Consider the following 24,281-nt stretch of genomic DNA (forward strand, 5'->3'; position numbering starts at 1 on the left):
AGTCCTAGAAGCCCCTGAAGACGAAGAGCAGAGGAGCCAAACCCCAACAGGAGACTTGGATATTGAACCCATGTTTGCTTGGTCTCCAAGAAAGTCAGTAACTTTAAGGCTGTGTGATGCAAACGGTGGGATTTCTTAATCTTCAGCAAATCGTCCGATTATTTTAATACCTATTGCCAATTTTCACATTATACAAGAGGTACCAAAGCCCAAACAATATCCTTCTTGATACATTTTTATTGATTCTGGTCAAAATGCCTTTAAGTATTTATTGTGAAGCCTTTTTTTTTTTAATATGTAGATGAACAGTTACCGCCAAGGAAAGATGTTCACAACATGAAAAGTATGTTAGAAAACTATATGAATTGTGCCACCTAATTTTTGTAAATTTTCGAGTCCCCTGGTGGCTCAGATGGTAGAGAATCTGCCTGCCATCTGGGAGACCTGAGTTGGATCCCTGGGTCGGGAAGATCCCAGGGAGAAGGGAATGGCTACCCATGCCAGTATTCTTCCCTGGAGAATTTCACTGACAGAAGTCTGATGAGCTACAGTCCATGGGATCACAGAGTCGGATACTACTGGGGGACTACATTTTCTTTCACTTTAATTTTTGTAAATAAATGTTTAAGAACTCTGGAAGTATGTGCTGCTGCTGCTGCTAAGTCGCTTCAGTCGTGTCCGACTCTGTGTGACCCCATAGACGGCAGCCCACCAGGCTCCCCCGTCCCTGGGATTCTCCAGGCAAGAACGCTGGAGTGAGTTGCCATTTCCTTCCCTTATGCAGGAAAGTGAAAAGTTAAAGTGAAGTCGATCAGTCGTGCCTGACTTGCAGGGACCCCATGGACCGCAGCCCACCAGGCTCCTCCGTCCATGGGATTTTCCAGGCAAGAGTACTGGAGTGGGTTGCCATTGCCTTCTCCGGGAAGTATGTGAACAAATGTTAAATGGTTTGCTCTGGTAGTACTTTAAAAAAATCCAATTTTAAGTAAAAATTTTCTACAGTAAACATGTATGTTAAGTCGCTTCAGTTGTGTCTGACTCTGTGAGACCCTATGGACTGTAGCCCACCAGGCTCCTCAGTCCAAGGGATTCTCCAGGAAAGGATACTGAAGTGGGTTACCATTTCCTTCTCCAGGGGATCGTCCCCGTCAAGGGATTGAACCTTTGTCTCTTGCATCTCCTGCTTCTCTAGGACCGCCTGCACTGACAGCCCGGGTTCTTTACCACTAGCGCCACCTGGGAAAGTAAATACTAACATCTGTATAATAAATTTTATTATAATCAGGTTTTGTTCTAATCCAAGTACCTCATGTTTTTTTTCCTGTTGTCTTTTAACATGTTTAAGTTGTGTGAAAGGATACAAATTAGATAAACTAAAAATTTGTCACCTGAGACCCACATGGAGTTCCTTGACACAAAGGACAAATGAACCAACTGAACAAACAAGGTCAATCTACTGCTCTGTCACTAAGCCACAGGAAACAGCTTTTTCTTTACTCTGTCTCAGGACTCATCCAAGAAAAACATGTTAAATGACAGAGTTTCCTTTTGCTCTGTCAGACCTAGGATGCTCTTTCCCCTGGAATCCCTATCTGCTAATCCCAACAGAAAAGTTTTGAAGGTTGCATTTAATGTTCTGGTGACTTTCTCATTTTTAAAAGGGGTATTAAAAAGATGATTAGATAAACTGACCAAAATTCTTTCAACTCAGAATGCCAAAATTTACTGAAATTGAGATTTTTTAAAAAAATAGTGTCCATTGGGTCCCTGCCCTCCCCCATCTCCATTTAGGTGCTTGTTTCTGTGGCCTGGAGACTAGGTGGAAGAAGCATGGGCCTATTTTACAAGGTGAAGGCAAGTGAGCTACAAGTGAATAAACAAAATGTGGCATATCAATACGATAGAATATGATTCAGCCAGGAAAAGAAGTATTGATACATGCTACAGCATGGATGAAACTTGAAATCTTGAAAACGTTATAGGAGTTAAAGAAACCAGTCACAAAAGCTGTGTATGGTATAATTCCATTGATAGAAAATGTCCAGAATTGGCAAATCCATGGAAACAGAAAGTAGATTACTGTTGCCAAGTGCTGAAGGGTTTGGGAGATAGGGAGTGACTGCTAATGAGTTTCTTTCTGAGGTGACGAAAATGTTCTAGCTAGAATTAAATCATGGTGATGGATGCACAACTCTGAATCTACTAAAAACCACTGAATTATACACTTTAAAAAGGGAAAATTTTTATGGCATATGAATTATTTCAATCAGTTCAGTTCAGTCACTCAGTTGTTTCCAATTCTTTGTGACCCTATGAACCACAACACACCAGGCCTCCCTGTCCATCACCAACTCCTGGAGTCCACCCAAACCCATGTCCGTCGAGTTGGTGATGCCATCCAACCATCTCATCCTCTGTCTTCCCCTTCTCCTCCTGCCCTCAATCTTTCCCAGCATCAGGGTCTTTTCAAATGAGTCAGTTCTTCGCATCAGGTGGCCAAAGTATTGGAGTTTCAGCTTCAACATCAGTACTTCCAATGAACACTCAGGACTGATCTCCTTTAGGATGGACTGGCTGTATCTCCTTGCAGTCCAAGGGACTCTCAAGAGTCTTCTCCAACACCACAGTTCAAAAGCATCAATTCTTCAGCACTTAGCTTTCTTTATAGTCCAACTCTTGCATTCATATATGACCACGGGAAAAACCATAGCCTTGACGGACATTTGTTGGCAATGTAATGTCTCTGCTTTTTAATATGCTGTCTAGGTTGGTCATAACTTTCCTTCCAAGGAGTAAGCATCTTTTAATTTCATGGCTGCAGTCACCATCTGCAGTGATTTGGAGCCCAGAAAAATAAAGTCAGCCACTGTGTCTACTGTTTCCCCATCTATTTCCCATGAAGTGATGGGACCGGATGCCATGATCTTAGTTTTCTGAATGTTGAGCTTTAAGCCAACTTTTTCACTCTCCTCTTTCACTTTCATCAAGAGGCTCTTTAGGTCTTCTTCACTTTCTGCCATAAGGGTGGTGGTGTCTGCATATCTGAGGTTATTGATATTTCTCCTGGCAATCTTGATTCCAGTTTGTGCTTCTTCCAGCCCAGCATTTCTCATGATGTACTCTGCATATAAGTTAAATAAGCAGGGTGACAACATACAGCCTTGATGTACTCCTTTTCCTATTTGGAACCAGTCTGTTGTTCCATGTCCAGTTCTAACTGTTGCTTCCTGACCTGCATACAGGTTTCTCAAGAGGCAGGTCAGGTGGTCTGGTATTCCCATCTCTTTCAGAATCTTCCACAGTTTATTGTGATCCACACAGTCAAAGGCTTTGGCATAGTCAATAAAGAAGAAATAGATGTTTTTCTGGAACTCTCTTGCTTTTTCCATGATCCAGAGGATGTTGGCAATTTGATCTCTAGTTCCTCTCCCTTTTCTAAAACCAGCTTGAGTATGGCAAAACCAATACAATATTGTAAAGTAAAAAAATAATAATAAAATAATAAATAAATAAAACCAGCTTGAACATCTGGAAGTTCACGGTTCACATATTGTTTAAAAGCTAATGTTAATATTAATAAGTACTGACTGCTGAACATTACTGGTGTCAACTATTGTGCTAAGGATCTTATATGTACATGTTTTACTTCCTCAGTACAGCCATTACAAGCTGGTTATTAAGCACATTTTTCTAGGTTAAAAAAAAAAAAAAACTGAGTAAACACACATGAACCTAAAGCTAAGGGGCAGAATGGAGATTCTAACCAAGGTCTAAGTAAGATCAAAGCCCAGGCTCTTTTTCATTATATCAATATTTAAATGTGCACAAGGTGCAAGGTTTGCAAGAAAGGTACAGAACCTCAATTTTCTAAATTCAGTTTACCCTTTGAGGATTGAGCCAGCCCTTGTATTTCCAGACTGAAGACTGTAATTTTATCTAAAACAGAGAGACTGTTTTTAATTTAAAACAATCACTTTATTAAAAATAGCAAATTTCACAAATATTCATTCAACATTTTGTTGTCACTGGCCACTGGAAAACACACCAGGTGTGTGTACTGATTGTCTAATGTAAACTGAAGCTGGGCTGCCACAAAAAGCCTGTGTATCATCAACTTATCAACAGTGGAATAAGTTTGATGAGCTCAGGAAGGATAAATCCTTCAGCCCCATCAACAACATTTAGCATAGTGCTTTTCAAGTATAAACCCGTAAGGCAACAATATTAAGCATAGCAGCAAAAGCTCTGTATCACATTTCCTGATTAAGCCTTCAACAAGGCCTAGACCTCCAGTTAGGTGAATTATGGCACGTCAAGTTTACTAAAAGCAGCATGTGAAAGCAATCACTGTATTTGCACTTTAATTACTTTAATTCCTTATTGTGGAAGATGATTCTGCTACTGGATTCAGCTGGAAAAGTAAATAGTGCTGCTTTTCTTCAAACCACGAGACAGCAACTGAATTTTATTTTAGCTGGTGGAAGTATTTGGAACATCTTGTGCATCTGCCAAATGGAGTTTTTGTCTGAAGTCATCAGTTAAGAACATTTTCATTCTCTAATGAGTACTTCTTTTACATTTCTGGAAATTACATTCAAGAGCTAAGAGACAGAGGTATTAGAAAAAGAAATATGTTTAAAGAGAAAGTGCCTATGCTGTTATTGAGAAACTTGGATGTGGTAAGACGGTCTTTAAATGTAGTGAAGTATTTTACTATGTCTAGAATTTGAAGACTTAAAGTCACTGATTCAAGACTGTGTTCCTGGTTCTAACAGAGTACAAAATGACTTTAATGCAGCAAGAATCATCTTCATGGTAAATATGAAAATATGAAAACTTACTGGATTAACAAAATTCACTTGAGAAGACAACACCACTTTATGATCCTTGGGAAGAATTTCTTTTTGAAAGTCCAAAAGAATAAAATAGAAGAAAATCATCATAGTTCTAAAACCTTTCCTATAATCCTCTGAAGTATTCTTCAAGAAGACTGGAAATAGGATAGAATTCCTGCAAAGTTTATTCCCTATCCTTCTAATCACTGACTTTCATTTTCCTCTTTCACCTATATGATCCACTTACCACCTGTTTTTCAAGACCCAGTTCAAACAATGGTCTAGATATCCAGTGGACAACTAAATGCTAGCAATACATGTGTAGCAGATGTTTGCAAAAAATGTACAGACATGAGCTCTGCTGTCAAAGATATTCTCGTTCAGTTGGAAGGTTGAAATTTAACACATATAAGATGAAACAAGGCAGAATACTAGTCTGAGGTACAAACAAAATGCTTTATGAATGTGGTCAGCTTGAGTGTTATTTGATAAGGAGAAAGGGTAGGCCAGAGTAACTCTAGGTAGAAAGTACAACCTGAACAAAGGCATTAAGGTGAGCATAAATTTGAGCATCCAGAGAACCAACTTGATGGGAATGAAAAATAATGAAAAACATAACAGGACGAATATGTTGTGATCAAATTATTGAGAGCCTTTAAAAAGTCTGACACAGTGAAAAACTTGTAAGAAACAGGAATGGCAAGATAAAAGTGATGTTTTAGGAAGAATAACTTAGTGGCAGTGTCTAAAGTCTACAGCAGTACTGTCCAGCAGAAATATAATGAAAGCAACAGATATAGTTTTAAAATATACTTATTTATACTAATAATTATAAAATTATCATTTCACAAGTAATCTTTATAAAAACATTAATACTTGACATTCTTCTTTTCAGGCTAAATCTTTGAAAGTCGGTGTGCACATTACACTTATAGCATATTTCAGTCCATCTGGACACAATCATGTGCTCAGTGGTAACCTGGCTGGCGGCTGTCATATTGAACAGTGCAACTCTAGGGTTTCCAGAGAACAGAAATTTGAAATATTATAGAATCAGGTGATGAGGGTAGAGAATGAAATATAAAACAGAACTGATAATGCCTGACAACTAACTGTAATTAAGAGAGAGCAAGTAATTTCATGTCCCTGTCCAGTTAAATGGCAGACAGTGCCATGACTGATTAGCAATATCTGCTATAGTAATAGAAAGGATTTTTAAATAATCTTGAACATTAAAAAAATAGGGGCACTGATGACAGGGCTATGTTTGACCACTTATCATCATTCTTAGCAGGCAGAGACTTTTCTACTTGTTCTGTCAGGGACTGTAGCCTTTTCTTAGGCTCTCTAAATAACTAATAAAAATTATTCAATCCTATCTATTGCTCAGCAGATAATAAACTGCTCTTTCTTCTGTATGTAGATCCCAGAAAACACTGCTCACAGATATCCAGGGATATATTTCAATTACCTAAAATCTTTGGGAAGATATTTTAATTATTTTTTTCATAATATATATGGGGGAAAGAAATATATAAAAATTATTTTCTTCCCTCTTCTTCTCTCTTTTCCAAAGCCCAATACCCTGTAGATTAGAAACTAGTTTTTCTATGTGATGTCCAAATCCCAATACTTTTTTTTCAAATGTGTCCTAAGTTCAGCTTAACAACTGGAACATAATATAAAGGATAAAAAGAACACTGCATTGCACCCACCTTCCCCTATTTAATGCCCCCAAATAGTTGAATGCACCTCATTCTGGTGCTCCTAAAAGTCGTAACAATGAAACATCATTTCACACCTCACTTTGAGAACCATCTCTAATGGATGACCCATACTTAAGACTAACCAACTTCTGTCTCCCCCATTCAGCTCGGCCTCATATTCAAAAGCAGAGACATTACTTTGCCAACAAAGGTTCGTCTAGTCAAGGCTATGGTTTTTCCTGTGGTCATGTACGGATGTGAGAGTTGGACTGTGAAGAAGGCTGAGCACCGAAGAATTGATGCTTTTGAACTGTGGTGTTGGAGAAGACTCTTGAGAGTCCCTTGGACTGCAAGGAGATCCAACCAGTCCATTCTGAAGGAGATCAGCCCTGGGATTTCTTTGGAAGGAGTGATGCTAAAGCTGAAACTCCAGTACTTTGGCCACCTCATGCGAAGAGTTGACTCATTGGAAAAGACTCTGAAGCTGGGAGGGATTGGGGGCAAGAGGAGAAGGGGACGACAGAGGATGAGATGGCTGGATGGCATCACTGACTCGATGGACATGAGTCTGAGTGAACTCCGGGAGTTGCTGATGGACAGGGAGGCCTGGCGTGCTGCGATTCATGGGGTTGCAAAGAGTCGGACATGACTGAGCGACTGATCTGATCTGATCTGAAGGGGTGACCAGTCACTTTAAGGTAGAAGTAGTATGCATTCTGCCAATGAGACCCACTGGTTTGGAGTCTTTAACTGTAGTTGTCTCTCTCTGGTTTTGTCATTCATGAGTTGGACTCAGGGTTACCCAAATGTCCAAGTGTACATGCTCAGGAAGGCACTCAGATGTCCAAGACGATCTGCTTATTTAACTTATATGCAGAGTACATCATGTGAAATACCAGGCTGCATGAATCACAAGCTGCAATCAAGACTTCTGGGAGAAATATCAACAACCTCAGATATGTAGATGATACCATTCCAATGGCAGAAAGCAAAGAGGAACTAAAGAACCTCTTGATGAGGGTGAAAGAGGAGAGTGAAAAAGGTGGCTTGAAACTCAACATCCAAAAAACTAAGATCATGGCATCTGGTCCCTTCACTTCATGGAAAACAGATGGGGAAAAAAGTAGAAAGAGTGATAGATTTTACCTTCTTGGGCTGCAAAATCACTGAGGACAGTGACTGCAGCCATGAAATTAAAAGGAAGGAAGGACAGCTATGACAAACCTTAGACAGTATATTAAAAAGCAGAGCCATCATTCTGCCTACCAAGGTCCGTATAGTCAAAGCTATGGTTTTCCTAGTAGCCATGTACAGATGTGAGAGTTGGACCATAAGGAAGGATGAGCACTGAAGAATTCATGCTTTTGAATTGTGGTGCTGGAGAAGACTCTTGAGAGTTCCTTGGACAGCAAGGAGATCAAACCAGTTAATCCTAAAGGAAATCAATCCTGAATATTAATTGGAAGGACTGATGCTGAAGCTGAAGCTCCAATACTTTGGCCACCTGATTTGAAGAGTCAACTCATTAAAAAGACCCTGATGCTGGGAAAGATTGAAGACAGGAGGAGAAGGGGACAACAGAAGATAAGAATATTGGACTGCATTACTGATTCAATGGACTTGAGTTTGAGCAAACTCTGAGAGATAGCGAAGGACAAGGAAGCCTGGCATGCTGCAGTCCATGGGATCGCAAAGAGTCTGACATGACTTAGTGACTGAACAAAAACAACTGATTATAGAGAGGAAAATTAGGAGGGGAAAGTGTGATTACAGAGAGAACATTTATTAATGATGAGGAAACTAAGGTTGCCAGGCTTTGCTCAAGGTTACGGCTGCTTATCAAGATCTGAAACCAAGCAATCCAAAGCCCATGTTCTTGTACTCTACCACCATGCCTTGTTTAAATGTGGAGGTTGAAATGAGGAAGTTGGTGAGACAAATAAGTCTAAACATTTAACAAAAACTCAGATAAGAGGATAGAAATTATGTGTCATAAGCATATAAGAAAGAATATAAAGCATAGAATATGAAGCTTAAAACAAATATAAAAGGAACTTCCCTGGTGGTCCAGTGGCTAAAACTCCACACTTCCAACACAGGGACCTGGGTTGAATCCCCGGTCAGGAAACTAGATCCCACATGTTGCAACTAAGACCCAGTGCAGTCAAATAAATAAATAAATAAAAACATTTTTATAAAAAGAATATAAAAAAAGAACTAGGAACTATCCCTTGAGAAACGCCTCCTAATTAACTCATATCTTACCGCCATATTAAAGTCTTTCTTTACAATGATATCTCACATCCATATCTCCCTACAGTTTATGTGGCTTCTTAAAAGTGTATTTTCTTCATCTGTAAAATGAAGGGTAGAACCACCTACTTTCACGGGGAGGACCAAATGAGATAATGCATGTGAAATGCTTCATATAATACTTGGCGAATAATAGGTATTCAATAAAGGTTAGATATTAGTTACTACTACTGGATTTATATATATATCTTCCTATTTCTTCATTGTTGTTATTGTACAATTTAGCAGTTAGAAATAGTATATTTTATAGCAATAATAGCAAAATATTTTTAAAATATATAGTCTATAACATACAGTTTGGAAATTTTCATATACACATCATTACATGTAGCAATTATCTCAAATTACAGAGGACACTCTAAGATGTTAAACAATCTACCAAAATTTACATTAGCAAAATGTGGAATCAAATTTTGAAAATCAAATCTCTTGACTCTATAACCAGTATCCTTACCAATATCTCATTATTTGGTTCAAAGTGATGCCTTCTAAAATTATTCTATATAGACGGGATCATTTTTTTTAATTCTTACATACCTCATATTGTGCCTATCACTACATTCAAAAATACATTTTAAAAAGTTCTTGAAATAAATGCTCTAAATTGGAATGTCAAAACATGAATATTTTACATGTGCCTGGGTGATTTCCTCTAAGTTAACCCCATAATACACCTTTTTTAATGCATCTAATTCTAACATTAAATTTAGTGTAGTCTATTATGTCCACTATCCAACTTCCATTTACCTTAAGAATCTAAGATTCAAAATAATGTATATGGCAACTAGGCTAATTCTTAATTCTTTTGATTAAAATATTTAAAATTTTGTTTTAAAATTCCAGAAACAACACAAAGTAAGGCACAAATGATAGAAAAACAAATTTTAAGCATACAAAACAATTAGGAAATTTCATTTAGAAACCAAAAGGAAAAAGAGATGGCCCCAGTAAATAATAGTAGGTTTCTTCACTTGATTAGTACTATTCACCAAAAATTACAATCTGTAAACTTTTCACTGCTGATACTAAGCAAAGGATACATGGAAGAATTCAATTCTTCTAGCTGTAAACACAAAGCAACAAATTTAATTTTCATTTTTATAACATAAATATCATAAGAAGATAACTGTTAATCAGATATTAAAGAAATTATTTCTATTTAAACTTTCTTTAAATAAAAAAGCAAAATATTAAAGAACTTTCCAAAACTTTTTAGACCGAGAAAGTCACTTAAAATAATAATAAAGTAGCTTTAGCATTTATGAAATAAGAATATGAGAAAAGAGTTAAAACCATATGATAAAAAAAGAAGCTTTATAAGTATTCTTAAAACCATTCTTAACTATAATCATCTCTGATAGGTTTTAAAAGAAAAAAGTTGCCATTTTAATGATCAAAATCTTTAAAAACTTTATGGATTACAAAAAGATTTCACATGATACTCAGCTTTTAGTAGCAAGTAGAATTAACCATCCCTATTTTACAGAGAGAAAAATCCGAGTTACAAAAACATTAAATTGCCTAAAGTTATACAGTTCTATGCAGACCCTGGACTAAATTACAATAAACACCAAATGTATATGCAACTACCACCTGAGTAATTAATGCGAAATGTATTAATCATGCCAGGATCTTTTGAGATATTTTTATATCTTAAGATCCTTTATATATGTACAGAAGCAAATATTTTTACTTTTAGATTTGCCAGCATCTCAGAAAATATGCTTAGATGTAAATATAATTTCCTTTGAATAAATTTTTTTTAAAAAACACTATACTTTACACTAAGTGAAAGAATCCAGACATATATAGTCACATATTTTATGATTTCCATTTATATGAAATGTGCGGAGTAGGCAAATCTATAGAGACAGAAGATAAATTGGTGGTTGCTGTGGGATGGGGAGAGGGGAGAATGGAGAGGTATAGGCTTTCTTTCTGGAGTGATGAAAATGTTCTGAAATTAGATGTGGTGATATCTGTACAACTTTGTGAGTATACTAAAAATCACCGAACTTATACTTTAAAATGATTAAAATGGTGAATTTTATCTCAATACAAATTTTGACTATAAAAAGAATTAAAAAAAAAGAGGATGGTACTCACATCAGACAGAAGCCTCTCCAGATTAGAGTCACTGGCTGCTTTTCTCTTGTCCTCGGGAAGTTCCTCTAACTCCCCATAGAGCTCCAAGTTCAAGCGAGCTAATTTCTCCTGCATTCCCCGAACATGTTCCATCTGTTCAATGGAACATTCATTTCCTGGGGGAACATTCCAGAACATTAATAAAGATTAGGATAGGTTAAACTAACTGTCTTGAGGAAAAACTTCTAAAGTCTAGGTACATAAAATAAATCAGTTTTCTTTCTTTTGTAAATTACATTGTAATGACTGCATATTTTCTGCGTAAAATTATAAATCAAATCCCTGATCAAGAAAACAACAAGAGTCTAAAACATGATCAGGCATTAAAAAATTATATAGAAAAAAATTTTTTAAATATAAGAATGCTTTTAGCTAAAATATTTTTTTTAAATAGTAATATCATATATAGGAGTGTTAATACCATCTATTCATGTCCTAGTTGACAAATGCCATTAGAATTAAGTAACCCAGCATTTTATAATAATCTGAGTGAAATTAACAGTCTTATAAGAACTTCAGCCATGAAATTCTTGAAAATCAGGACTCGTGAGCAAGAAATAAGTTTAGGCTTCAAAGAAAAATAATCCAGTCTTTCCAAATTGAAAACACTAAATCTAAAATATTTTAATTGACAAAGAATGTCCCTATTGTTTGTTACACTTTCAAGAGACTTAATCCATCAACAGCAATCCTACTTTAACATTTCAACTAATCAACCCTTGTTAAAAAAAATCTTTTCTCCTGAAATTTTAAAAGGCAAATTATATCCCATGACAAATGAAATCTAGGATGATTGCATTTTATGCCTCTGGACTTTTCTAATTAAAAAAACCTGACACTTTAAAAAAAGGAATGACAAATACATGCAGAAAATATGATGCAAACATCTTGAGAAGGAAAAGAGTGGACAGAAACACTGTGGATCACCGAATGCTTGGAGTTTGCCAGAGTGGAAGTCGTTTAACAGGCTGAGCAGGCCCCTCTCCATTTCTTGGACGTCAGAGACATCGGTAAGGAAGGAGTGCTGGATCGGGGCTGCCTGGGCGCCTCTCCCTTCTCCACCCGGAGGTCTGGCCTTTTCCTTCGTCACTCTGTTAAAAGGAGGCAATGAAAAAATCAACTGCATGTGATTATCTTTAAAAAGAGATCATTCTATTTTTTCAGGTTGTTCTAGATTCAGCAAAATTAGTGAGTTAAATGGATTTTTCCATAAAAACAAGACATAAGGATAAAAACAATACTAAATAAAACCAGTCATTTCAAGGCAGAAACCAGAAGAACAGGATGTGAAAATCTTAAACAAATGTAAACTAGAACTACTAAGGTATATAAAAAGTTTGAGTAATAGATCTTCATGCTCAGCCGCTCAGTCGTGTCTGACTCTTTGCAACCCATGGACTGTAGCCTGCCAGGCTCTTCCGTCCTTGGAATTCTCCAGGGAAGAATACTGGAGTGGGTTGCCAGAAATTCTTTTCCTCCAGTATGCTAATTCTTTAGATATGCAAATAAATAAATAACTGAAAAGAGAATCAGTAAGTCTTCTTACTAGCCTAAGTTTCATATTTCATTTCTCAGGAAACATTCTGCTTTCTCATCTAAACCTTATCCCAGTTGTTCCCCGAACTATGGGTTGTCCAGTAGTAGTTATGGGGCCCCCACTCTGTAGCTGACTTGGTGCCAGATACTGAGTACATGAACATGCACAGGACATCAGTTATTGTACTGAAGCGTGCCCAGTCTAAGGAGAAAGACAGACATAAATTCACAATCATGATGTTATGGAGTGCTAAAGTCTGTTATCATCCTTGACTCCTCCAGCTTCCTATGGTTCCCATGTGCAGGCAGGAAGTCCTGTTGATTATATCCATAAAGCTCTCTATAAGCTCTCTGGTTCTTTCCTTTTCCACTGCTACTGTTCTTTATTTGAACGAGTCCAACAGCTTCCCAACTGGTCTCCCTGCCTCTGTGTATTGTCTGAGTCCCGCTTCCTTGCCCACAGAGCAGTCAAGTCAATTTTTAAAAAGTAAAATCAGATCATATAATTGACATAATTCAAACCCTTCAGTAGTCCAATAACCTTCAGGAATCCTATTCTCTCTTGTTCTATCAATGCTCCAGACATTCTGAATCTCTCTTGCTTCCTAGAAATCCATTTTCTCATCTACTTTCAGCTAATCCTTTGCCTACATTAGCATCCTTCCCTGCCCCGCCACTGCCATTTTTGCCAGGCTACTTCCCACACATCCTTTAAATGTGATTTCCTCAGGAAGGCCCTTTCAGAACCCTTAGTAGAGATTGATTCTTATTATACATGTCTAGCATATCCCAGGCTCCCAAGTGATGGCGCTACACACGTTGAGATATGGGAACAAAGAGAAAAAACAGTTCATTCAGCCTAGAGACAGCAGAAGAAACTTCCTAAAGGTGGTATGTGAATGAAGGCTCAAAGACTAACTGGGAACAGGGGTTACTTTTATAACCCCAACACATACTACAGATCCTGAAGTACACATATACTGAGTACTCAATTAGTTTCTGCATAATGTTGTGTGGAGACATCTTCCCCACAACTGTGCTCACTACAGTTTGGGTCAGATGAATAGGGTGGGCTGTGGGTGTAGGGGGAAGGTGGCAAGACAAACGAATTCTCTTGAAATCAATTTAGAACACATGGGCTGTTGACAGTAGGTCAGTAACAGTTCTTCACAAAGCAAGATTTGTAATTTTATATGTATATGATATTAGATTGCTACTCTAGTGCTGTCTAAGACCTGTACCATCCCTATTACCTGTGAGCTTACTAGAATTGCTTATCTGAAGCCCCATCCCAGACTAACTGATTCAGAAACGACATTTTAAAATGATCCCCAGGAGATTCATACCCACATTAAAATCTGAGATAAACTACTACAGAATATAAGGTCTTGGTGTAGCAAATTGTTTTTTTTCCAAACTGGAAGCTTTATCCAAATAACTGTCAGTTCATCATTTAACAACCCTCTCAAAAAAGAAAATATAAATCTGTCCCTTCCTACTTCAAGTTTTTTGATCATGTCATGCTGTTTCACTTTATTTTAAAATAATTCAATTAAAAAGTACCCACTGAAATTATACTTTGTGCCAATCCCACTCTAAATACTGTCTGGCACATAAGCCCCAGGCCTCAGGAAGCCTACATTCTAGAATGGCGTATAGGAATAAAAGTACCAAGTAGAAAATGACAATGAGCTACAAATAAACTGATGCAAAAATTTGGAAAAAGGAGTAATCTCCTTGCAAATCTCTTGGCCCTCTTTTTCCACCAACCATAACCATATTCAAAATCTGACTCCAAATTAAACTCCTCCAGGAGGAAAACTCCTTTCCAGTAGGACAATGTACTTAAAAGAAGCCCTTATAACTCCTGTTGTTTTTCATTTAGTCCTTATTGGAATGTTCTTCTCTAAGTGTCTCTGGTTATGCCTCTTTGGCTTCCTCAAAAGAGTGTGAGATCACCACCGAGACAGCCCTCTTGTCTTTTGTGTAAATCGAGCGGCTACCAAGTGTCACAGTGTTACTTCCTTAACTGCCTCTCATGATGAACTTGCAACTGGAACTTTATTTAATCATAACTATCTAAAGGATGGAGGTTACAAAGTGCTTTTTCTCTAAAGATATTATCTTGCTTTCCAAATATCTAACACTACAAAATACATATATGCAGCAGTGATACATAACACATTCAAACTTGTCCCCTGTTGCCTTTCAAGTTTTAAGACAAACGATGTTCACCAAATGTTAATAGTGATTACTTCCAGGTGGTGGAATTTTAGTGTTCTTCTGTTCTTTGAATTTTTCCTGTGTTTAAATATTTACAATAAATACAAATCATTTCTATTAAAACAATGAATTCATTATTTAAAAAAAAAACCTAAAGCACAAATATTCAGTTTAAAAAACCACCACCACATACCTCTTTTCCATTTCTGGCTAGCTCATCAACTTTGTCTACAAGTTCTCTTGCTCTGTATATTTTAATATGAGACAAAGAGCCTTAAAGCCAATCATTCATTCTGCATTTTTAAATCTCTGTACACTGTAACCTTCATAAAATTTTTTCTAAATCACATATAGTATGTGCCTCAAAAGTCAAACCAAGATAAAAAATATGTTATAAGACTGAGTGGATTTAGTATTTCCTTTAATAGCATTTTGCTATAATAATGTAAAAGAGAAGAATTCACCTTTTTAACTTTGGTCGCTGTGAAGTTGACTGGGATGCAGGATTTGAAAACCCCGTGCTTTTACTAACTGGAATGGCATTTTTTTTGGTATTAACAACCTGAGTAGAGTGGGCACTAAAGGACTTAGGACTTCTCCTCTTCACTTTGCGCTCCTCCATTGTTTTAAGTTCCTTATTGCACCCAGGCCAGCTTCTTATGACCTAAGGAAATACAGCAGATTTATACACATATGCTATAAGATGCCAAAATGAAAGGGGTTCAAAGACCCACTTTATGGGCTGAAAGATGATCAAGAACTTCAGAGGTCATTAAAGAAAGTTAGAACAAGGATCCTTGACCTTAATTTACTGTACTAAATACAGAGAAGCCCTAACCAAAACTACCTGTTAGACAAGAAATTTTGTTCATCATTTTACTAATTCATCCCATAAATATTTACTCTCTTCCACATGTCAGACACTATGTTGGGCATTGGTGAGACAGTTCTGAGCAACACAAAGTCCTTGCCCTCAAAAAACCTGTATCGTTATAGAAAGGGTATGACACCTAAACACCAAACAAATCATTCAGCCTGACTCAAGCCTTAAGTGGTCTTTAGGTTTCCCTTCTAAAATGTATTCTTTGAAAAAAGAACTAGATTTAAACAGATGTATAACTGACATCAGTTCAGTTCAGTCACTCAGTCGTGTCCAACTCTTTGCGACCCCATGAATCGCAGCACGCCAGGCCTCCCTGTCCATCACCAACTCCTGGAGTTCACTTAAACTCATGTCCATCGAGTCAGTGATGCCATCCAGCCATCTCATCCTCTGTAGTCCCCTTCTCCTCCTGCCCCCAATCCCTCCCAGCTGACATAGGTACCTGCATTTTAACTAGCAACCAGAAACCTTATTTCAACTACTACATAGAAATTGAATTTCTCCCAAGAGATAATACTGATTCTGGTTCCTTGACAGAAACTGTTCTGTAAAGTTAAACTTGTTCCATGACTATTTTGAATTTACTTTTTCTACTTCCAAGGAAACATGAAATTTTATTATATACATTTAGTTTTGCCAATATAAAAAAAGTTCAGTTCAGTTGCTCAGTTGTGTCCAACTCTTTGTGACCCCATGGACTGCAGAACACCAGGCTTCCCTGTCCATCACCAACTCCCAGAGCTTGCTCAAACTCATGTACATCGAGTCAGTGATGCCATCCAACCATCTCATCCTGTCATCCCCTTCTCCTCCTGCCTTCAATCCTTCCCAGCATCAGGGTCTTTTCAAATGAGTCAGTCCTTTGCATCAGGTGGCCAAGGTTTCAACTTCAGCATCAGTTTTTCCAATGAATATTCAGGACTGATTTCCTTTAGGATTGACTGGTTTGATCTTCTTGCAGTCCAAGGGACTCTCAAGGGTCTTCTCCAACACCACAGTTCAAAAGCATCAATTCTTTGGCACTCAGCTTTCTTTATAGTCCAACTCTCACATCCATTCATGACTACTGGAAAAACCATAGGTCAGTTTGACTAGACAGACCTTTGTTGGCAAAGTAAAGTCTCTGCTTTTTCATATGCTGTCTAGGTTGATCATTGGAGAAGGCAATGGCACCCCACTCCAGTACTCTTGCCTGGACAATCCCATGGATGGAGGAGCCTGGTAGGCTGCAGTCTATGGGGTCGCTAAGAGTAGGACATGACTGAGCGACTTCACTTTCACTTTTCACTTTCATGCATTGGAGAAGGAAATGGCAACCCACTCCAGTGTTCTTGCCTGGAGAATCCCAGGGTCGGGGGAGCCTGGTGGGCTGCCATCTCTGGGGTTGCACAGAGTCAGACATGACTGAAGCGACTTAGCAGCAGCAGGAGCAGGTTGATCATAGCTTTTCTTCCAAGGAGCAAGCGTCTTTTAATTTCGTGGCTGTCACTGTTTTCATTGTTTCACCATCTATTTGCCATGAAATGATGGGACCGGATGCCATGATCTTAGTTTTTTGAATGTTGAGTTTTAAGCCAACTTTTGCACTCTCCTCTTTCACTTTCATCAAGAGGCTCTTCAGTTTTTCTTTGCTTTCTGCCATAAGGGTGGTGTCATCTGCATATATGAGGTTATTGATATTTCTCCCAGCAATCTTGATTCCAACTTGTGCTTCATCCAGCCTGGCATTTCACACGATGTACTCTGCACGTAAGTTAAATAAGCAGGGTGACAATATACAGCCTTGACGCACTCCTTTCCCAATTTGGAACCAGTTTGTTCCATGTCCAGTTCTAACTGTTGCTTCTTGACCTGCATACAGATTTCTCAGGAGGCAGGTCATAGGTTGTCTGATATTCCCATCTCTTTAAGAATTTTCCACAGTTTGTTGTGATCCACATAGTTAAAGGCTTTGGCATAGTCAATAAAGCAGAAGTAGATGTTTTTCTGGAATTCTCTTGCCTTTTCAATGATCCAGTGGATGCTGGCAATTTGATCTTTGGTTCCTCTGCCTTTTCTAAATCCAGCTTGAACATCTGAAAGTTCATGGTTCACGTACTTCCAAGAAAGGCAATCCCAAAGAAAGGCAATGACAAAGAATTTTCATTTTAAAAGTTACACTATGAAATTACAGTTGGTTTTTCCAGAGAGAATATATATGAAAGAAAAAGTTGCTCAGTCGTGTCTAACTCTTTGTGACCCCATGGACTCATGTAATTCTCTAGGCCAGAATTGCGGAGTGGGTAGCCTTTCCCTTCCCTTCTCCAGGGGATATTCCCAATCCAGTGATCGAACCCAGGTCTCCCACACTGCAGGCGGATTATTTACCAGCTGGGCCACAAAGGAATTTACCCAGTACTATCCCTTAATTTTATGTATTAACCAGCTTTATTTTCTTAACAGCCACCTATCTAAAAACATCCTTCTACATTTCCTTTTTACTTATGCATAAATTCAACTCTTCCTAATTATACTGTTTCATGTATCATAAGATGAGAAATTTATATGATTACTTGTCTCATCAGATGGCAAAAAGCCTCAGCAGCATTAGGTCTTGACTGTGCTGTGCTGAATTTAATCATTCTATGACCATTCAATGGAGAAGGAAATGGCAACCCACTCCAGTATTCTTGCTTGGAAAATCCCATGGAGAGAGGAGCCTGGTGGGCTATGGTCTATGGGGTCACAAAAGAGTCTTCTGACACCATTTAGCAACTAAACAACAATGACCATTCAAAAAGACTCAAATACATTGATATCACTCCTAAAGTAATTGCTTTTGAATTTTAATGAAAACAACTTGTATGTGTGTGTGCTACTAGCACTGTTATTAAACTACTGACTCAGTTCATTCGGCTGACTCTAGACAATCATAACTGGAGCTCAACTGCCAAAGAACCAAAGGCTGTAAAGGAAAGGCTGTACTGCCCAGTCTGTCAGTGCAGAGAACAAACTGCTTAAATCTTGGTTAACACTTTTTCCTTTAAGAAGCATTCTCAGTAACAGAACAGACCTTCTGGGGTTGGTTCGGCATGCAACACAAATTAAATTATAACAATTAAAAAATAACAACACAGAAGATGGGATATCAGTTCTTCAGAGGCAAGGATCTTACACATTTATGCTACACATAAACACGCTGGTTTTTTAATTTAATGACGCTTATATACAGTTGGTGATACAAGAAGAAAAAAAAAAAAAAAAAGAAAACTAGGAAGTAAAGCAACGCAAATAAACCAAGAGTGGTCTAAACTAAGATGTTCTGAGGGCAAAGGGCTCGAAAATTACCCGTGTTGGGAAGTAACATCACTACTACAGGAACACCGAAATTCCTCCTGTATATCAAGCAGCAAGGAACCTTTCAGAAAAGACCTTCACAAAATACAGCTCGTAGTCTTTTGAAAGCCAGGAACTCACAGCCTCCAAGAAAGACCACTAAGAGTCTCTTTAGACTTCACCTCATTTCCCTTGCCCAGGAGTTGGTGATGGACAGGGAGGCCTGGCGTGCTGCAATTCATGGGGTCGCGAAGAGTCGGACACGACTGAGCGACTGAACTGAACTGAACTGAATCAGCCGTCACGGAGACCCTTCACCGCCCAGAATACAGAAGTGGCCAGAGAGAGTGATGGGAGGGGCCTAGAAGGGACACTGCGGAGGTGCCTTTGTTTCCACTTCGTACCTGAGGAGAAAGGGGATCGTGGTTCTCTTCACCCTGCAAAGACCCCGGGGCCTCTGAAGCCACCGCCGCAGCCGCCGATTCTACCGCTGCAGCTCGAGCCGGGGTCACATCCCGGACCCTGCACCTCCACAGTGCTCTTTGTTTACGGAAGTGATGTAGGAGGCAGAGCCTCCGTGCCCTGGGCGGGCGCCCCGCCTCTTCCTGTACCACCTGTGCGGCTCCCTTCTACGGCCCTGGCATCACATTGCTTCCCTTATCCTGTCTTCAACTGTAAGTTCGACAAGCATGGAAAGGAAGACACATATATGGGCTTTTATTTTGGGCTCAATGGCCCAGAAGCGGGGAGGATAAGGAAGGTAGGTGTGAAGGCAAGAACCGGAAATATACCTTTTCCGGAAGCTGCCCCGCCTCCTCCGTGAGTGTAATCTCCCACGCACTACAATTCCCAGCAAGCTGTTCGAACGAGCTTAGAGGCGGAACCATAGTGTCGCCATAGCAACTCTTCTGGACTGTTTCTGAAACATCACCAGGATAAAGCAAAGTAAATCAGTTTTGGTTGGAAGGCAGCGGGAAAAACCATGATTCTGTTTAGCGACCCTGATACTGAGCCCTTAAATGAAATTCTATTACTGGTACTATAAATAGCTACTGTTAGTCATTTGACACGTTAACTGTAAACCTCACTAAAGTCTATAAGGTAGGTGTTAGAATCTGCGTTTTGAAATGAAGAATATGACACTGAAAAAGGCTGATAAATCCACGTCTTTCTTTCGCCAAGGCTGTTCGTCTCTACACATACTGCCTCTGGAGAAGGAATTGAGAACTGGGAGAGATCGAACTCTCCTAAGTGAGGGGCGAATCCGTGTTTCATTCCCTAGTCTGGATAGCCTTCTCCGTGGGTGGGGATGGGGATGGGGAGATTTTAGATTCATAAACTGTTAGACTGAAGAGACGAGAGAGCAGCACGTACTTCTCCAGCACTGCTAGTGACAAAACTGTATCTGGCGGCATATCCATGCCAGATATGCAAAGCAAAGATAAACGCAGTTATCCTGGTTTTACATGAATACTATTATATTTTGTATATTGATCTACAACTTGACTTGTCACCCAATTGTATGTTTTTGAGATCTTTTTACATGAATATAGATGGCTAGACTTCATTTGTCTTAATTGTACTGTATTCTATCAAATAGGCTTGCTCCAAATTATTTGAGAATTCCCATAATGATGGGTGTTTTTGTTGTTTCCCATTTTTTGCTGTTACAAGCAATGCTGTAGAGTGTGATCTTCTCAATATCTGTTCTCAATATCTCAGCTTATCTCTGAATTGTCTTATCTGTATGAGCAGAGCTTATAAACGGGTTTAATTTTGAGCTATGTCAACCCATCTATTTGTCATCCCAATAATAAATGGGAAGATCTGACCACACTAGATCTGCACTGTAGCCTGGCAACAGTAGTAGTCAAGAGCAGCTGACTCTTTAGATAAGTTCAGATGGTCTCTATTTTTCTCTAAGACCCATGCATTTAGTACCCATCTAAGCCCTGTGGCATTTGTATTTGCAACCCCAGATATAACATAAGGGCGCAAGAAGGTATTCTTTCAAATTACATAGTTCCATGTTCAAAGTTCTGTATTTAATATCTATTTTGGCTGGACACTTGTAAAAAATCAGGGGACATCCATGAACAAGATGGACAAGAGCCCTAGAGTCAGAAATCCTATATCCTTGATAGAGGAGACGACAATAAATTAGGCAAATAAGACAGTTTCATTTAGTGATAAGTGCTCTGAAATAACAGCTGAAGGTCATAGTTATTGTAAAGGTTGGGGTACTAAAGGTGGAGTGCTGGGGAAGCCCTCCTTAAAAGGCAACTTTGGTGGGGGAGATTGAGATATGAATGAAGCACAGGAGCCAGCCAGTGGGATGAGCATTCTTTGACAAAACATGAAAAGGCAAAACGATAGGATACTGAAAGAGAAACTCCCCAGGTCAGTAGGTGCCCAATATGCTACTGGAGATCAGTGGAGAAATAACTCCAGAAAGAATGAAGGGATGGAGCCAAAGCAAAAAGAATATCCAGCTGTGGATGTGACTGGTGATAGAAACAAGGTCCGATGCTGTAAAGAGCATTATTGCATAGGAACCTGGAATGTCAGGTCCATGAATCAAGGCAAATTGGAAGTGGTCAAACAAGAGATGGCAAGAGTGTTGACATTCTAGGAATCAGCGAACTGAAATGGACTGGAATGGGTGAATTTAACTCAGATGACCATTATATCTACTACTGCGGGCAGAAATCCCTGAGAAGAAATGGAGTGGCCATCATGGTCAATAAAAGAGTCCATAATACAGTACTTGGATGCAATCTCAAAAACGACAGAATGATCTGTTTGTTTTCAAGGCAAACCATTCAATATCACAGTAATCCAAGTCTATGCCCCAACCAGTAACGCTGAAGAAGCTGAAGATGAACGGTTCTATGAAGACCTACAAGACCTTCTAGAACTAAAACACAAAAAAGATGTCCTTTTCATTATAGGGGACTGGAATGCAAAAGTAGGAAGTCAAGAAACACCTGGAGTAACAGGCAAATTTGGCCTTGGAATACGGAATGAAGCAGGGCAAAGACTAATAGAGTTTTGCCAAGAAAATGCACTGGTCATAACAAACACCCTTTTCCAACAACACAAGAGAAGACTCTATACATGGACATCACCAGATGGTCAACACTGAAATCAGATTGATTATATTCTTTGCAGCCAAAGATGGAGAAGCTCTATACAGTCAGCAAAAACAAGACCAGGAGCTGACTGTGGCTCAGACCATGAACTCCTTATTGCCAAATTCAGACTTAAATTGAAGAAAGTGGGGAAAACCACTATACCATTCAGGTATGACCTAAATCAAATCCCTTATGATTATACAGTGGAACTGAGAAATAGATTTAAGGGCCTAGATCTGATAGATAGAGTGCCTGATGAACTATGGATGGAGGTTCATGACATTGTACAGGAGACAGGGATCAAGACCATTCCCATAGAGAAGAAATGCAAAAAAGCAAAATGGCTGTCTGGGGAGGCCTTACAAATAGCTGTGAAAAGAAGAGAAGCGAAAAGCAAAGGAGAAAAGGAAAGATATACCCATCTGAATGCAGAGTTCCAAAGAATAGCAAGAGGGGATAAGAAAGCCTTTTTCAGAGATCAATGCAAAGAAATAGAGGAAAACAACAGAATGGGAAAGACTAGAGATCTCTGCAAGAAAATTAGAGATACCAAGGGTACATTTCATGCAAAGATGAGCTCGATAAAGGACAGAAATTGTATAGACCTAACAGAAACAGAAGATATTAAGAAGAGGTGGCAAGAATACACAGAAGAACTGTACAAAAAAGAGCTTCACGATCCAGATAATCACGATGGTGTGATCACTCACCTAGAGCCAGACATCCTGGAATGTGAAGTCAAGTGGGCCTTAGAAAGCATCACTATGTACAAAGCTAGTGGAGGTGATGGAATTCCAGTTGAGCTATTTCAAATACTGAAGATGATGCTGCAAAAGTGCTGCACTCAATAGGCCAGCAAATTTGGAACACTCAGCAGTGGCCACAGGACTGGAAAAGGTCAGTTTTCATTCCAATCCCAAAGAAAGGCAATGCCAAAGAATGCTCAAACTACCACACGATTGCACTCATCTCACACGCTAGTAAAGTAATGCTCAAAATTCTGCAAGCCAGGCTTCAGCAATACGTGAACTGTGAAATTCCTGATGTTCAAGCTGGTTTTAGAAAAGGCAGAGGAACCACAGATCAAATTGCCAACATCCGCTGGATCATAGAAAAAGCAAGAGAGTTCCAGAAAAACATCTATTTCTTCTTTATTGACTATGCCAAAGCCTTTGACTGTGTGGATCACAATAAACTGTGGAAGATTCTGAAAGAGATAGGAATACCAGACCACCTGATCTGCCTCTTGAGAAATCTGTATGCAGGTCAGGAAGCAACAGTTAGAACTGGACATGAAACAACAGACTGGTTCCAAATAGGAAAAGGAGTTCGTCAAGGCTGTATATTGTCACCCTGTTTATTTAACTTATATGCAGAGTACATCATGAGAAACGCTGGACTGGAAGAAACACAAGCTGGAATCAAGATTGCCGGGAGAAATATCAATAACCTCAGATATGTAGATGACACCACCCTTATGGCAGAAAGTGAAGAGGAACTCAAAACCCTCTTGATGAAAGTGAAAGAGGAGAGTGAAAAAGTTGGCTTAAAGCTCAACACTCAGAAAATGAAGATCATGGCATCCGGTCCCACCACTTCATAGGAAATAGATGGGGAAACAGTGGAAACAGTGTCAGACTTTATTTTTCTGGGCTCCAAAATCACTGCAGATGGTGACTGCAGCCATGAAATTAAAAGACGCTTACTCCTTGGAAGGAAAGTTATGACCAACCTAGATAGCATATTCAAAAGCAGAGACGTTACTTTGCCCACAAAGGTTTGTCTAGTCAAGGCTATGGTTTTTCCTGTGGTCATGTATGGATATGAGAGCTGGACTGTGAAGAAGGCTGAGCGCTGAAGAATTGATGCTTTTGAACCTCGTGTTGGAGAAGACTCTTGAGAGTCCCTTGGACTGCAAGGAGATCCAACCAGTCCATTTTGAAGGAGATCAGCCCTGGGATTTCTTTGGAAGGAATGATGCTAAAGCTGAAACTCCAGTACTTTGGCCACCTCATGCGAAGAGTTGACTCATTGGAAAAGACTCTGATGCTGGGAGGCATTGGGGGCAGGAGGAGAAGGGGATGACAGAGGATGAGATGGCTGGATGGCATCACTGACTCAATGGATTGAGTCTGAGTGAACTCCGGGAGTTGGTGATGGACAGGGAGGCCTGGCGTGCTGCAATTCATGG

General features: G+C 39.1%; 1 protein-coding gene and 1 long non-coding RNA gene across 3 annotated transcripts in view; one reads left to right on the plus strand and one right to left on the minus strand.

Annotated features, from left to right (window-relative positions):
• Positions 1 to 1,300, plus strand: part of LOC123327668 — a 50,165-nt gene extending 48,865 nt beyond the window's left edge. For both annotated transcript variants that reach the window (XR_006542307.2, XR_006542306.2), the window contains exon 4: positions 1,136 to 1,300. This is a non-coding gene — a long non-coding RNA (uncharacterized LOC123327668). The remainder of the gene's footprint in view (positions 1 to 1,135) is intronic.
• A 2,653-nt stretch (positions 1,301 to 3,953) lies between these two features.
• On the minus strand, positions 3,954 to 19,843 carry CCDC28A (coiled-coil domain containing 28A). Its single transcript, XM_006074685.4, has 7 exons — positions 19,748 to 19,843; positions 19,361 to 19,585; positions 15,223 to 15,422; positions 11,927 to 12,090; positions 10,961 to 11,115; positions 9,895 to 9,917; positions 3,954 to 4,525 (listed from the first exon to the last, which is right to left on the minus strand). The coding sequence occupies exons 1-7, from the start codon at positions 19,841 to 19,843 to the stop codon at positions 4,471 to 4,473; spliced, it is 918 nt and encodes a 305-aa protein (XP_006074747.3). The 3' UTR covers positions 3,954 to 4,470.
• Positions 19,844 to 24,281: the final 4,438 nt, after the last annotated feature.

Source organism: Bubalus bubalis, chromosome 10, assembly GCF_019923935.1.
Source record: "Bubalus bubalis isolate 160015118507 breed Murrah chromosome 10, NDDB_SH_1, whole genome shotgun sequence".
Lineage (NCBI taxonomy): Eukaryota > Metazoa > Chordata > Mammalia > Artiodactyla > Bovidae > Bubalus > Bubalus bubalis.

Excerpts from the sequence above, each read along its gene's own strand:
- CCDC28A (XM_006074685.4), bottom strand. The coding sequence starts at position 19,843 with ATGGTTCCGCCTCTAAGCTCGTTCGAACAGCTTGCTGGGAATTGTAGT. Across the intron at positions 15,423-19,360 it reads ACGATCCCCTTTCTCCTCAG|GTCATAAGAAGCTGGCCTGG; the intron begins GTACGAAGTGGA and ends GTATTTCCTTAG. Across the intron at positions 9,918-10,960 it reads TGGAGAGGCTTCTGTCTGAT|CTAGAAGAATTGAATTCTTC; the intron begins GTGAGTACCATC and ends TTGTGTTTACAG.